The 17,222-nt window shown below is 38.1% G+C and overlaps 1 protein-coding gene across 1 annotated transcript; it reads right to left on the bottom strand.

The window, feature by feature from the left end:
• Positions 1 to 1,254: 1,254 nt before the first annotated feature.
• Positions 1,255 to 3,365, bottom strand: LOC107809463 (cytochrome P450 CYP82D47-like). The gene is made up of 2 exons (XM_075256862.1): positions 2,391 to 3,365; positions 1,255 to 1,942 (listed from the first exon to the last, which is right to left on the bottom strand). Exons 1-2 carry the CDS (start codon positions 3,321 to 3,323, stop codon positions 1,316 to 1,318), a joined length of 1,560 nt encoding a protein of 519 aa, XP_075112963.1. The 5' UTR covers positions 3,324 to 3,365; the 3' UTR covers positions 1,255 to 1,315.
• Between the last annotated feature and the right edge of the window lie 13,857 nt (positions 3,366 to 17,222).

Genomic DNA, 17,222 nt, shown 5'->3' with positions numbered 1-17,222 from the left:
GTAATCATTGTTGTCTATAACTGATACTATTCTTTCGAATGGATTTTCTATTTTTATTTTATTTATTTTATTTTTAGCTGTTATCTTATGTTTTGTTGTTAAGACATATAGATTTTTACATTTTGCTGTGAATATTTTACTTCCTGGTGCTAATTCTATTCCAGACATTTTCCAATATAATACTAATGATTTCTATAATCATGAACAGCAAAAGGGAGCAATCCCATAAGAAAATACTAAGCTTAAGGCCAAAAGTCAAAGTCTTAACTTAAAAGCCGGGCCCCGGGCCCATGTCTCAAAATCCGATCAAAGTCACAAAATCCCACAAACCATTCAATTACTAGACTAACCATACTAGTTTCACTCAAATCCGACTCCAAATCGACAATCAAATCTCAAAAATTCATGTTATGAAATTTTCACAATTTGTTCACCTCAAAGTACTAATCAAATGATGAAATCAATGATATATTCATGTATGTTTACCAAATTTGAGTTAGAATCACTTACCCCGATGAATTTCTTGAAAAACCTTCAAAAGATTGCCAACATCCGAGCTCTCTAGGTCACAATATGAAATAAAACCCTAAATCTCGTATTTATAGTGCACCTCTCAGATTCCCATTTCCGCTAACAGACAAAAATCACCGTCCCAGCGCTCACCCTTCCGCGGTCGCGAAACAGTAGCGGTCTGCGCGTCTGGGGGCTGCACAATATTGAGTGCGGCCGTAGATCATGAAGAAGATCTCATACAAGAAATGATATGCAAAGTATGGACCGTACAATTCTGGTGCGGCCGCAGAAGTCAAAGATGCAGACCGCACCATTTTTGTGTGGCCTAACTCATTTTTATGCGGTCCGCATAAGTCTCACACAGCTAAAGCCCAAGATCAAGGAGTCCAGACCACACTATAACAATATGGTCATATAAGCAAGAGTGTGACCACATTTATAAATGTGCGGTCCACAGAAGTTGAAGTAGTGCGGCCGAAATCCAGAATTGTGCGGCTGCAGAACTGGAACATGTCAAGCCAAGTCTCATTGTGCAGACTGCACACATAATTGTGCGGATCGCACACATAATTGTGAGGCCGCACAACCTCCGGCGGGGAATTTTTGTCAAATATTTTTAACTTAGTATAAATAGAAGTTTTTATCATATCCGACCTCAAATCGCCTTATTATTTATGGTTTACAATAACTTATTAGTAAAACAGATGAATAACAATCTGTGAAACAATCTTAACCAAAATAAAACATCTTTTTTTTTAAACATTGAGGGACAAATCAGAACGAATCGCGACAACAAAACATATTAATATTGATAGAGCGTAGGAGGCAGGCGAGGTGTAATTAGCACTTCAACATCTGTCTTCTTAGGTAAAGTTAGACCCACACCTTGTTTCATATCCAAAGGCTCGTTTGTCGTAGTTGCAAAATTGAAACCTTGGATCATATGAGCAATTGAAAGGTGTTCCACTTGCAATGAGTAATTCATTGCGGGACAAGCTCGTCTCCCCGTACCAAACGGTATCAACTCATAGTGCTGCCCTCGATAGTCAATTGCAGCATGAGTTGTCAAGAATCTCTCTGGATCGAATTTATCAGGATCTGCCCATATTTGAGGATCTCGTTGCAGTTTCATAATATTTGTAAGTAGTGCAGTCCCCTTAGGAATATGGTATCCATTGACAACACAATCTTTTACAGATAGGTGTTGTACTGACAAAGGTGCAGGTGGATGTAATCGTAATACTTCTTTAACAATTGCTTGAAGATACACCAAATTCTTGATATCACTCTCTTCTACCCATCTATCTCTACCAACAATGGTGTCCATCTCTTCTTGTGCTTTCTTCATGACATTCTTATTGTTTATCATTAACGCCATTACCCACTTTATATGAAGTGCAAGTGTGTCTGTTGCATCCAAGACCAAAGTCTATACATATGGACAAAGAACAGTTAAAAAGATGACTTACAAAGAAGAAACTAAAGAGATGAAGATGCATGATTGTTCATATCCTAGTATGCATGAGTTGGTTAAGAAAAAAATGAAAATACTCCAGTCAAATTGAAGATATGTTATAAAGGTACAAAAGCCTCTTTTTTTCTTTAATTGAAATCCATTGCTACAATAGGTTAAAATATACCAAAAATATAAAAATTCATTACCTACGGTGATAGAGTTTATCAACTGAATCCATAAATTAAAGTTTGACTTCGAAATACTGAAAGTGTAGAAGAATCTATACACCACTAAGCCACTTAAAAAATCAGTCTATAAAAATTAAAGTGATATTATATATATACGAATATAGTAACCTAAAATATAAGATAAATTGCCTCCGACAACATGTTAAAATGCAAGCAGAGATTAATTTACTTACGAATACGGTTGCTTTGATGGTGGTGTCATGAGAGTAACCATCGCCAAGATGTTCGTTGCTCCTCTTAGAAAGCACCACATCAATAAAATCTTGTTCATTTTCACCTCCAACATCCTTTGTTTCTCTCTTCTTAATGTGCTCATCTAACCAACCTTGGATAATATTATCAATGTCTTTGAAAGTTTGTTTCATAGCCTTAATATTCCCTGTAAGATCCAACCACTTGAAAAATGGAATGTGAAAAACATCATAGAGCTCAATCTCCATAGCTTGAACCATGAACTTCTGAAAAGCTGCTTTCAGTATTTCTCCATGTCCATTATTATAGGTCTTCCCAACAACCATTTTCAAAATGATGTCGAAAGTCAATTTATCTATCCAATCACTAAGGTTTATCTTCACCATTGGTGAATCACCATCATATAGTTCTTTAATATTTTTCTGAACTATAGAAAATCTAACATGTTTGAATTTTTCGAGCCGACTAACGGAGAGAAGTTCTTGATTGACTAGCTTTCGATTTTTTTTCCAGTAAGGGCCATATTTGGCAACAGCAAGCATGGCATTGTTATAGCAAAGGTATTCTCCGTAAAGTAAAGCTGGCCGATCGGCGAAATGGATATCATTGGTAGAGAAGCATTCTTTCATAGCTTCATAACTACTCACCGCCAAGAAACGACGAAACCCTAACCGGAATGTGAAGACGGGACCATATTTGTCAGCTAAGTCTCCGAGTTTTTGAGAAAAATGGCGGTCATCATCGCCATTGTTCTTGAAATAAAAGAGATGGCCGATTACTGGCCATCCACCTGGGATTTTTGGAGGCAGTGGGTTTAGGATTTTTGATTGTTTTTTTGTCCATAGGAAGTAGAGTAGAAATGCAAAGGTTACAAGTCCTACAATGGCTTCTATGGGAGAAAGAAGATGATACATTATTTGAAAATTTCAAGAGTAGTAAAGGTATATGAAATTTATGATTTTTTAATATGTAGGCAACATCTTCCTTTATAGTGATATTTTACAAATATTATATATATTGCCTTTTGCTTTTGTTGCAAGTGGTATCGCCTATTTCTTTGCCAATGTTGACCACCTGGACGTCTCTTCAAAATTCTTGGATAGCAGCCCAACTGTAATTGTGCAATACCTGGCAAATCTGTCACGCCACCTTCACTAGCCAATATTGAGGTGTTGGTTGTTTACTTCTGATAGAAATTAAATTCTTGGTATGCTTTCTTGTGCTGAATGGTAGTATATGCAAAATCCATTATTAATCTTCTATGACGAAACTTAATTTGATCTAGACAAAGTAAACGAAAACCAAAGTAGAAAGAAACTAAGTAGACAAATAACACCTCGATGCATGCATGTTGAAAATTATTATTAAGATTGAAACTATCAAATACACTTTCTTTTACATTATAATAAGGGGATCTAACATAAGCCGCACTTCTAGTTCTTCCACTTTATAGGCTTAAACCAATGAATCATAAGAAAAACTAGAAGCATTTGACACACGTACATGTCTGAAAAACCTTAAGTAGTGAGGTGAGCAAAACATTAAGTGTTTTAAATCAATACCAAAAATAAAAATAGAGAAGAATAATGCACGACGACAAAAATAACTTAACGTCAAGCAAGAAATAAAAGATATATATGACGATTTAGGAACAATTCATTCAATTCTAAGGATGAGATTGTCAAAGCCTTGTTTATGGCCTTCTCATCATCTTTCCTGTTGACAAGTTCACAACACCAAATGATGCTAGTTCTAGTCTTTCAACCAACGGCTAAATATGGTTGTCCTTGAGAGTGCATTTTGATGCGTAGCATCTGCATTCTTGCCACATAAGAACATGGTTCCGTTCAGTGGCGGACCCAAGTGGTAGTTAGCGGGTTCAGTTGAACCCGCTTCACCAAAAAATAATACTGTGTATATGTATAAATTAGGATTAAAAGCTGTGTAAATTTTATATAAATATTTATTTGAACCCACATGACAACTACTATTTTACGACTAAAGTTATATATTTCTAAGATTGAACCCGCTTGCACAAAATCCTGGGTCTGCCACTGGTTCCGTTAGGTCCGGATGGTGATTTTGGACTCCGGCGTATGCCCGGATTTACATTTGGATATTTCTAGAAGGTATCAACGCTAATTGGCAAAAGTTGAAAGTTGAGTTCATTCCGAGTTGATTTGATATGTTTCAGTGTGAGTTTTGGAAGTTGAAGTTCAAAGTTCATTTATATTTTATTTGAGGTGTGATTCGTTGTTTAGATGTTGTTATGCGTTATTCCTCAATTAGGTCTGCGTTATGTTATGGGACTTGTTGGTATATTTCAACTTACAACTATCTACTACCTTTTGCTGGGGGCGCTGCATTTCATGCCTGCGGGTTCTGATAGACAACTAGATAGACCTTCATTGTAGACAAAGTTAAACATTAGCTTGGTTCGTAAGCTCCATTTTCTCGGAGTTACCAGGTCTATACCTTGGAGTTCATTTTATATAGACAAGTTTGATGGGTAGGTCGAGGCCTTGTCCTGACCATGACACATTTCAATTATCCCTAGAGGTTTGTAGACGAGTCCTATATATTTTTTATATTAGTATTGTGACTTTACAAGAAACATAAGAACATGGTAATAAAGGCAAAGAAAAATGAGTCTTCGGATATCTCAGGGTAGTACAAATATTTAGGAATTATTGTCATATGCTTAATAAAGGAAAATAGTTATTGTCGTGGGTAAATAGTTACAACACTAACAACACCAACAATCCATTAAAATCCCACAAGTAGGGTGTCACGACCCCAACCACCCCGATCGTGATGATACCTATCACAGTACTAGGCCAGCTGATTCAACACTAAAAATATAAGGTCTTTTGTAAATTCATTTTCTAATCAAATATGATCACAAATCTTTCCTTTTAATATGTCAAAATAAGGGGAAAACAAATGCGCAAATACATCAAACACTACCTGATCCTGGTGTCACTAGTCACGAGCCACTAAAATACAGTCCAATATTGTCTACTCAATACAAGATAAGACTAAAATATATAATACTAAGGATAGGAAGGAGCAAGGAAGACATGCGGACGCCGTGCAACTACCTTGCTATCTCTGGGAAAATACTTAGAAGCTGCTGGATTCTCTCACTCGGGTGCTCTGGGACCTGGATCTGCACACAAGGTGCAGGGAGTACCGTGAGTATGCCAACTCAGTAAGTAATAAAAGTAAATAAAGGTTGAGTGCAGTGACAAGAATTTAAATCTTATACATAATCTAACACCGAATCTCAATAGAAATAACATAGTCAAATCCGTATTTTAATTTTCGAACATCTTGTAAAAACTCCAGTTTCAATGAAGGTTATTTAAAACATTTGTTCAACTTTTTTCAATAGAGGCTCTGTATAAAAGAAGAGTGAAAACAATTTTTTCATAGACAAGCCCCTCGGGCAAAGCATCACTCATATATATATAGCCCCTCGGTCAAGCCTCTCAATCACTCGTGACTCAATTCTCATCAATCAACACTCCCGCTCAACAGATATCTCATAATAATAACTGTTGTGGCATGCAACCCGATCCGTAAATATATATAGTCGACTGCACTCACTAGAGGTGTGCAGGCTCCTACAGCCCAAGCACTATATTGCTGCATCGTGCAGCCCGATATATATATATATATATTGCTACGTCGTGCAGCCGGATCCATAAATATAAACCCTCACCATTAAGCCCTCGAGCTCTCTCAGTCATCAACCTCGCAGCCACTCGGCATCTTAGTGAAAATCAGGGAACTCAACCCAAACAACTTTCATATATTTAAAATAGAGTAATGAAACTGAATCAAAATAAACAGGTAAAAATCATGAATGAGGATATGCTTTCGAATCTAAACAGTGTGAGTAAAGTAGTAAAACACCCAAGAGGGTCCAATCCGGGCACAAGGCCCCAAATATGGCATTTAGCCCAAATTAACAGGATTATTTCTAAACACATAAATTTTATATAGAGTTTATCAAAATATGCAACTCTTCAGTTTCCACGGGATGGACCAAGTCACAATCCTTACCAGTGCACGCCTACACGTATGTCACCTAGCATGTAAGTCACCTCATTATCAAAACAGTACGGAATTCTGGGGTTTCATACCCTCAGGTCTAGATTTACAATCGTTACTTACCTCAAACTGGACGAAAATCTTCTCCGCAATGACCTTGCTTCTCGACTGGGCCTCAAATCGTCCTGAATCTATCCAAAATCGGAATCATAATATCAATACATGCCAAAGGAACAAAACCCATGCGTAAACTATCAAATTAACTCAAAAATCCCGAAATTGGTTGTGCCTATGTCTCGGAATTTGATAAAAATCAAATCACTAGGATCCTTATCCTCCCACGAGTCTATAAAATCGGACCTCAAATGGCCCCTTAAATCCCCAATTTAAACTCTCCAATTTCAAGCCCTTATCTCCCAATTTCTTCTCTAATTTTCCAACTAATTTCATGATTAAAAAATGAAATAATCACCATAAACAAAAGATACAAAGTACAAGTAACTTACCTCACTAAAAACACTTAAATTCTCCATTGAAATTGAGGTCCCCAAGCTCTAACTCGTCCAAAAATGGTGAATAAATGACTGAAATTTGCGAAGTGATGCTTATATAGTTTCTTCCCAGGGATTTCCTTACATGCGGTCTCCAAGTTGCTTCTACGATGCCGCACCTGCGGAAAAACCATCACAGGTGCAGTTTTCACTTAACCCTGAGAATTCCACTTCTGCGGTCCATACCCGCATCTATGGTCCTGCAGGTGTGGTCTTTAGTGAGCATCTACGACCTTGCCTGAGTTCCAAACCTTCTGCATCTGCGGCCTTGCTCTCGCACCTGCGGTCCCCAATCCGCATGTGCGGATATGGCAGAAGCAGCAACTTCAGCTGCTCCAATTCAAGTCCAATCTTTCCAACAACCTTCCGGATTCATCCCGAGGCCTTCGGTCTTTTATTATACTGCGATATTTTGTTCTGCCTTATTTTATATTTTTATACCAGTAGGGCCCTGACTTGACCTCATCACTACTCGATCGAGGTTAGGCTTGGCACTTACTGGATACCGTTGTTGTGTACTTATGCTACTCTTCTGCACATGTTTTTATGTGCAGATCCAGGTACCTCCTACTAGTGTCGCTTTTAGTTGCCCAGTTGCTACTGTTCCGTAGACTTCAAGGTATATCTGTGAGCGTCCACAGACCTTGGAGTCCCCTTATATCCCATTATGTTGATTCTGTCCTTACTTCTTTAGACACTGATGTATAGAACAATTAGAAGTTCTTAGAAGCTTGTGACTTACGGTGTTTCGGGTCTTTGAAAAATTTTCATGTATAGTTCGAGAGTTGGTTATTGTATATGTCGAGCGACATCTCTGTCAGTTATTTAAATATCTATTGTTGTTGGTTTTTAAAGTTTTGCTTTCAAATTTTGGGTTTTCCGCAAATGTTAGGCTTATCTAGTCGTAAAGACTAGGTGTCGTCACGACATCTTACGGAGGGAGGTTTGGGTCGTGAAATAGGTCAAGATTATCAACCTTTTTGTACACAAGCATGAAGTCTTTGGAACGTTGTAGATATCTCATCACTTTGTTTGCAGCAACCCAATGTGCCCACCGAGGATTAGAATAAAATCTTCCCCACATATTAACAACAAATGATATATCAGTCCTTGTACAAACCTGTATGTACATCAAATAGCCAAAAACACTTGCATATGACACATCTCTCATAGTTTTCATTTCAACATTAATGATTGCTAAGTTTGTCTTCTTTTACCACAGGCGCAACACCAGATTTGCAATTTTGCATATTAATTGTTTTAAGAAAACTCTCATTATAGGCACGTTGTGATAAACCCAAAACACCACGAGACCTATCCTTTTAATTTTTATCCTAAGAACAAAAGAGGCGTCACCAAGATCTTTCGTATCAAAAGACCTATATAAAAATTGTTTGATCTCATTATCAAGCCCAAATCATTTGTTGCAAGTGGTATCGCCTATTTCTTTGCCAATGTTGACCACCTGGACATCTCTTCAAAATTCTTGGATAGCAGCCCAACTGTAATTGTGCAATTTTGACTGTATAGTATACCTGGCAAATCTGTCACGCCACCTTCACTAGCCAATATTGACGTGTTGGTTGTTTACTTCTGATAGAAATTAAATTCTTGGTATGCTTTCTTGTGCTGAATGGTAGTATATGCAAAATCCATTATTAATCTTCTATGACGAAACTTAATTTGATCTAGACAAAGTAAACGAAAACCAAAGTAGAAAGAAACTAAGTAGACAAATAACACCTCGATGCATGCATGTTGAAAATTATTATTAAGATTGAAACTATCAAATACACTTTCTTTTACATTATAATAAGGGGATCTAACATAAGCCGCACTTCTAGTTCTTCCACTTTATAGGCTTAAACCAATGAATCATAAGAAAAACTAGAAGCATTTGACACACGTACATGTCTGAAAAACCTTAAGTAGTGAGGTGAGCAAAACATTAAGTGTTTTAAATCAATACCAAAAATAAAAATAGAGAAGAATAATGCACGACGACAAAAATAACTTAACGTCAAGCAAGAAATAAAAGATATATATGACGATTTAGGAACAATTCATTCAATTCTAAGGATGAGATTGTCAAAGCCTTGTTTATGGCCTTCTCATCATCTTTCCTGTTGACAAGTTCACAACACCAAATGATGCTAGTTCTAGTCTTTCAACCAACGGCTAAATATGGTTGTCCTTGAGAGTGCATTTTGATGCGTAGCATCTGCATTCTTGCCACATAAGAACATGGTTCCGTTCAGTGGCGGACCCAAGTGGTAGTTAGCGGGTTCAGTTGAACCCGCTTCACCAAAAAATAATACTGTGTATATGTATAAATTAGGATTAAAAGCTGTGTAAATTTTATATAAATATTTATTTGAACCCACATGACAACTACTATTTTACGACTAAAGTTATATATTTCTAAGATTGAACCCGCTTGCACAAAATCCTGGGTCCGCCACTGGTTCCGTTAGGTCCGGATGGTGATTTTGGACTCCGGCGTATGCCCGGATTTACATTTGGATATTTCTAGAAGGTATCAACGCTAATTGGCAAAAGTTGAAAGTTGAGTTCATTCCGAGTTGATTTGATATGTTTCAGTGTGAGTTTTGGAAGTTGAAGTTCAAAGTTCATTTATATTTTATTTGAGGTGTGATTTGTTGTTTAGATGTTGTTATGCGTTATTCCTCAATTAGGTCTGCGTTATGTTATGGGACTTGTTGGTATATTTCAACTTACAACTATCTACTACCTTTTGCTGGGGGCGCTGCATTTCATGCCTGCGGGTTCTGATAGACAACTAGATAGACCTTCATTGTAGACAAAGTCAAACATTAGCTTGGTTCGTAAGCTCCATTTTCTCGGAGTTACCAGGTCTATACCTTGGAGTTCATTTTATATAGACAAGTTTGATGGGTAGGTCGAGGCCTTGTCCTGACCATGACACATTTCAATTATCCCTAGAGGTTTGTAGACGAGTCCTATATATTTTTTATATTAGTATTGTGACTTTACAAGAAACATAAGAACATGGTAATAAAGGCAAAGAAAAATGAGTCTTCGGATATCTCAGGGTAGTACAAATATTTAGGAATTATTGTCATATGCTTAATAAAGGAAAATAGTTATTGTCGTGGGTAAATAGTTACAACACTAACAACACCAACAATCCATTAAAATCCCACAAGTAGGGTGTCACGACCCCAACCACCCCGATCGTGATGATACCTATCACAGTACTAGGCCAGCTGATTCAACACTAAAAATATAAGGTCTTTTGTAAATTCATTTTCTAATCAAATATGATCACAAATCTTTCCTTTTAATATGTCAAAATAAGGGGAAAACAAATGCGCAAATACATCAAACACTACCTGATCCTGGTGTCACTAGTCACGAGCCACTAAAATACAGTCCAATATTGTCTACTCAATACAAGATAAGACTAAAATATATAATACTAAGGATAGGAAGGAGCAAGGAAGACATGCGGACGCCGTGCAACTACCTTGCTATCTCTGGGAAAATACTTAGAAGCTGCTGGATTCTCTCACTCGGGTGCTCTGGGACCTGGATCTGCACACAAGGTGCAGGGAGTACCGTGAGTATGCCAACTCAGTAAGTAATAAAAGTAAATAAAGGTTGAGTGCAGTGACAAGAATTTAAATCTTATACATAATCTAACACCGAATCTCAATAGAAATAACATAGTCAAATCCGTATTTTAATTTTCGAACATCTTGTAAAAACTCCAGTTTCAATGAAGGTTATTTAAAACATTTGTTCAACTTTTTTCAATAGAGGCTCTGTATAAAAGAAGAGTGAAAACAATTTTTTCATAGACAAGCCCCTCGGGCAAAGCATCACTCATATATATATAGCCCCTCGGTCAAGCCTCTCAATCACTCGTGACTCAATTCTCATCAATCAACACTCCCGCTCAACAGATATCTCATAATAATAACTGTTGTGGCATGCAACCCGATCCGTAAATATATATAGTCGACTGCACTCACTAGAGGTGTGCAGGCTCCTACAGCCCAAGCACTATATTGCTGCATCGTGCAGCCCGATATATATATATATATATATTGCTACGTCGTGCAGCCGGATCCATAAATATAAACCCTCACCATTAAGCCCTCGAGCTCTCTCAGTCATCAACCTCGCAGCCACTCGGCATCTTAGTGAAAATCAGGGAACTCAACCCAAACAACTTTCATATATTTAAAATAGAGTAATGAAACTGAATCAAAATAAACAGGTAAAAATCATGAATGAGGATATGCTTTCGAATCTAAACAGTGTGAGTAAAGTAGTAAAACACCCAAGAGGGTCCAATCCGGGCACAAGGCCCCAAATATGGCATTTAGCCCAAATTAACAGGATTATTTCTAAACACATAAATTTTATATAGAGTTTATCAAAATATGCAACTCTTCAGTTTCCACGGGATGGACCAAGTCACAATCCTTACCAGTGCACGCCTACACGTATGTCACCTAGCATGTAAGTCACCTCATTATCAAAACAGTACGGAATTCTGGGGTTTCATACCCTCAGGTCTAGATTTACAATCGTTACTTACCTCAAACTGGACAAAAATCTACTCCGCAATGACCTTGCTTCTCGACTGGGCCTCAAATCGTCCCGAATCTATCCAAAATCGGAATCATAATATCAATACATGCCAAAGGAACAAAGCCCATGCGTAAACTATCAAATTAACTCAAAAATCCCGAAATTGGTTGGGCCTATGTCTCGGAATTTGATAAAAATCAAATCACTAGGATCCTTATCCTCCCACGAGTCTATAAAATCGGACCTCAAATGGCCCCTTAAATCCCCAATTTAAACTCTCCAATTTCAAGCCCTTATCTCCCAATTTCTTCTCTAATTTTCCAACTAATTTCATGATTAAAAAATGAAATAATCACCATAAACAAAAGATACAAAGTACAAGTAACTTACCTCACTAAAAACACTTAAATTCTCCATTGAAATTAAGGTCCCCAAGCTCTAACTCGTCCAAAAATGGTGAATAAATGACTGAAATTTGCGAAGTGATGCTTATATAGTTTCTTCCCAGGGATTTCCTTACATGCGGTCTCCAAGTTGCTTCTACGATGCCGCACCTGCGGAAAAACCATCACAGGTGCGGTTTTCACTTAACCCTGAGAATTCCACTTCTGCGGTCCATACCCGCATCTATGGTCCTGCAGGTGTGGTCTTTAGTGAGCATCTACGACCTTGCCTGAGTTCCAAACCTTCTGCATCTGCGGCCTTGCTCTCGCACCTGCGGTCCCCAATCCGCATGTGCGGATATGGCAGAAGCAGCAACTTCAGCTGCTCCAATTCAAGTCCAATCTTTCCAACAACCTTCCGGATTCATCCCGAGGCCTTCGGTCTTTTATTATACTGCGATATTTTGTTCTGCCTTATTTTATATTTTTATACCAGTAGGGCCCTGACTTGACCTCATCACTACTCGATCGAGGTTAGGCTTGGCACTTACTGGATACCGTTGTTGTGTACTTATGCTACTCTTCTGTACATGTTTTTATGTGCAGATCCAGGTACCTCCTACTAGTGTCGCTTTTAGTTGCCCAGTTGCTACTGTTCCGTAGACTTCAAGGTATATCTGTGAGCGTCCACAGACCTTGGAGTCCCCTTATATCCCATTATGTTGATTCTGTCCTTACTTCTTTAGACACTGATGTATAGAACAATTAGAAGTTCTTAGAAGCTTGTGACTTACGGTGTTTCGGGTCTTTGAAAAATTTTCATGTATAGTTCGAGAGTTGGTTATTGTATATGTCGAGCGACATCTCTGTCAGTTATTTAAATATCTATTGTTGTTGGTTTTTAAAGTTTTGCTTTCAAATTTTGGGTTTTCCGCAAATGTTAGGCTTATCTAGTCGTAAAGACTAGGTGTCGTCACGACATCTTACGGAGGGAGGTTTGGGTCGTGAAATAGGTCAAGATTATCAACCTTTTTGTACACAAGCATGAAGTCTTTGGAACGTTGTAGATATCTCATCACTTTGTTTGCAGCAACCCAATGTGCCCACCGAGGATTAGAATAAAATCTTCCCCACATATTAACAACAAATGATATATCAGTCCTTGTACAAACCTGTATGTACATCAAATAGCCAAAAACACTTGCATATGGCACATCTCTCATAGTTTTCATTTCAACATTAATGATTGCTAAGTTTGTCTCCTTTTACCACAGGTGCAACACCAGATTTGCAATTTTGCATATTAATTGTTTTAAAAAAACTCTCATTATAGGCACGTTGTGATAAACCCAAAACACCACGAGACCTATCCTTTTAATTTTTATCCTAAGAACAAAAGAGGCGTCACCAAGATCTTTCGTATCAAAAGACCTATATAAAAATTGTTTGATCTCATTATCAAGCCCAAATCATTTGTGGCCAGCAGAATGTCATCAACATAGAGAACCATAAAAATAAAATTGCCATTAACTATTTTGAGATAAGCACATTCATCAAGATTATTTTCCACAATTCCAAATTTCGTAATAATTTCGTGGAATTTCAAGTACCACTGCCCGGAGGATTGTTTAAGCCCATATATAAATTTGTTAAGCTTGCATATTAGATTTTCTTCACCAACATCTTTAAACCCTTAAGGTTGAACCATTTAAACTTCTTCAAGAAGACTCCCATTCAAGAAAACGGTTTTAACATCCATCTAGTGCAACTCTAAATCAAAATGAGCCACAAGAGCCATCACAACTCTAAATTCATCCTTAGATGAAACAAGAGAAAATGTATTTTTATAATCAATACCTTCTTTCCGAGTGTAATCCTTAGCAACCAACCTTGCTTTATAACGCACTATATTTCCCTTAGAGTCTCTTTTAGTTTTAAACACCCATTTGCAACCAGTAGGTCTAAAACCTACATGCAATTCAACTAACTCCCACACTCTATTGTGTTCCATGGAGAGCATTTAATGTTTCATTGCATCACGCTATGTATCAATATATGGAGATAAAATAGCTTGAGTATATGATAAAGGATCAATCAACTCTCCAGTATCACTAAGATTTTTAGTCACATATACGATAAATCATCAGAGATGGTAGATCTTCTTTCTCTTTGTGACCTACGGAGTGGTTCATTGAGTTCATTTTGCTCAGGGACCATGGGATCTGTGTCATTGTTCCCTTGATTCTCCCCTATATGAATAGGTTGGTTACCATCTTTTCATGTACAACAGGTATAGGGGCAATGACTTCCTTGTCTTTCAACACAATTTCCATCACACATGAACAATCACAATCACAAACATCATGCTCAAGAAATTTTGCATTAATAGACTCAACGATTCTAGTGTCACGCCCATGACAGAGAACCTAAAACCTTTAGAGTGATCAATATAGCCTATAAAGAAACAACTGGTAGTTTTAGGATTAATTTTTTTTCTTTGGGTGAATAAATATGAACTTCAGCTGGACATCCCAAAATGTAAAAATGATTCAATCTAGGTTTTCTGGTTGTCCATAGTTCAAAGGGAGTTTTTCAAGATAGATTTTGGAGGAACTCTATTCAGGATATAGCTAGCTATTTTTCAAGGGGAGACTTGTCACGACCCCAAATACCCCGGTCGTGATGGCGCTACACAATACTAGGCAAGCCAACCCAACAAGTAACCACAGTGATTTCTTTTTATAAAACCATTTTTCTAAAACTGATTAAGTCTCGAATTTTTATAAGAAATATATAAATCACTGAAATGTGCGAAAAATAGGACAAAATATACCAACATAGCCCAACAATCCGGTGTCACAAGTCAAGAGCCTCTAAATACAACCCAATATTCTTTCAAACAAAAAGAGTGGAGAAAAATAGTAAAAATGCACCTAAGGGTCTCAACAGGTCGGCACAAGGCCCCAAAATTGACCAATCCCAACCCCAGGCCCACATCTCGAAATCCGATAAAATTTACATCAATACAGTCCTTACCCTCCCACGAGTTCATACATACCAAGAATACTAAAATCCGACCACAAATGGCCCCTCAAATCCCTAAATTAAGGTCTCAAGTTTCCAAGCCTAACTTCCCAATTTTAGGCTTCAAATCCTCCATATTTCATGTTTAATTAGGTAGAAATCACAATAGGATCGAGTATTAAGTCCAAAATTCTTACCTCCAAGAAGTTCTCTTTACTCCCTCTTCAATATCCCTCAAGAAACTCCAAAACCGAGTAAAAAATGGTGAACTTAGGCCAAAAATCGCAAAAATGGATTTTTAAACATTCTGCCCAGCTGTTAAATTTACTTAATCGCGATCGCGGGAATACCATTGCGATCGCGAAGCACAAACTCCGCTGGCCTATAATTTACCCTACGCGATCGCTAATATACCCACACAATCGCGATACATAGCAGCTAACACCAACGCGATTGCAGCTCCAGCTACGCGAATGCGAATAACAACCTGGATGGGCCCCTACAAATCCTCTACGTGATCGCGAGTCTCTTTACGTGATCGCGATGAAAGAATACCTGTAATAGATCTGAAGCAAAATCTGCAACTTCTCAACTATGCATTTTTATTCGTTTAACCACCCGAAACTCATCCGACACCTTCGGGACCTCAACCAAACATGCCAACATATCCCATAAACTCATTCAAACTTGTTCCAACCTTCAGAACGCTCAAAACAACATCAAAACACCAAAATCACATGGGATTCAAGCCTAAGAATTCCAAAAACTTCCAAATTCCGCTTTAGATAAAAAAGTTTATCAAACCTCATCCGAATGACCTGAAATTTTACACACACGTCACAAATGACACAACATACCTACTCCAACTTTCGGAATTCCATTCCGACCCCTATATCGAAATTTCACCTATCAACCGAAAAATGCCAAAATTCCAATTTCGTCAATTCAAGCCTAAATCTACACTAGACCTCCAAAACACATTCCGATCATGCTCATAAGTCCCAAATCACCTCCTGAAGCTATCTGAACCATCTGAATTCACATCCGAGTCCTTTTTCACATAAGTCAACATCCGGTTGACTTTTCCAACTTAAGCCTACTCAAAAGAGACTAAGTGTCTCAAACCTCGCCAAAACCTCTTCGAACCCGTACCAACCAACCCAATAACATAAAATATAGATGAACAAGGCAATAAGAAGCATAAATGGGGGAAACGGGGCGGTAACTCATAAAACGATCGGTCGGGTCGTTACATCCTCCCCCTTTTAAACAAATGTTCATCCTCGAACGAGTCAAGAAACATACTTGAGACCTCAAATAGGTGAGGATATGTGCTCTGTATCTCCCACTTGGTCTCCTAGGTAGCCTCCTCCACGGGCCGACCGCTCCACTGTACTTTCACTGAAGCTATATCCTTTGACCTTAACTTTCGAACCTGATGGTCCAAGAAGCCGCTGGCTCCATATCGTAAGTCAAATCATCATCCAACTAAACCATTCTAAAATCCAAAATATGAGACAGATCGCCAATATACTTCCGAAGCATAGAAACATGAAATACAGGATGCACACTCGATAAGTTGGGTGGTAAATCAAGCTCAAAATCCACCTCCCCAATCCTACGAAGTACCTCAAATGGACCAATGAACCGAGGACTCAATTTACCCTTCTTCCCAAATCTCATAACACCCTTCATGGGTGAAACCTTGAATAGAACCTTCTCACCGACCATGTAAGACACATACCGAACCTTCCTGTCAGCATAACACTTTTGTCTCGACCATGCTATACGAAGCCTCTCCTGAATCACCTTCACCTTGTCTAAAGCATCCTGAACCAAGTCTGTACCCAATAGCCTAGCCTCACTGGGCTCAAACCAACTGATCGGAGATCTACACCATCTCCCATACAAAGCCTCATATGGAGCCATCTGAATACTCGACTGATAGCTGTTGTTATAAGCAAACTTTGTGAGCGGTAGAAATTGATCCCATTACCATCAAAAATCAATGACACACGCACGCAACATGTCCTCTAATATCTGAATAGTGCGCTCGAACTGCCCGTCCGTCTAAGGTTGAAAAGCTATGCTCAACTCAACCTGAGTACCCAACTCGCGAATATAGACCTGAGCCAACTGCTCTGAAGAATAAGTAGTCATTACTAAAATGATGGCTTGGTAAACATATCCATTATCACCCATACTACATCGAACTTCT

Source organism: Nicotiana tabacum, chromosome 7 (genome assembly GCF_000715075.1).
Source record: "Nicotiana tabacum cultivar K326 chromosome 7, ASM71507v2, whole genome shotgun sequence".
Taxonomy (NCBI): Eukaryota; Viridiplantae; Streptophyta; class Magnoliopsida; order Solanales; family Solanaceae; genus Nicotiana; species Nicotiana tabacum.
This window is presented reverse-complemented; position numbering and strand designations above follow the sequence as displayed.

Coding starts and splice junctions, on each gene's coding strand:
- LOC107809463 (XM_075256862.1), bottom strand. CDS start 3,323: ATGTATCATCTTCTTTCTCCCATAGAAGCCATTGTAGGACTTGTAACC. Junction 1,943..2,390: donor CCATCAAAGCAACCGTATTC/GTAAGTAAATTA, acceptor CCATATGTATAG/ACTTTGGTCTTGGATGCAAC.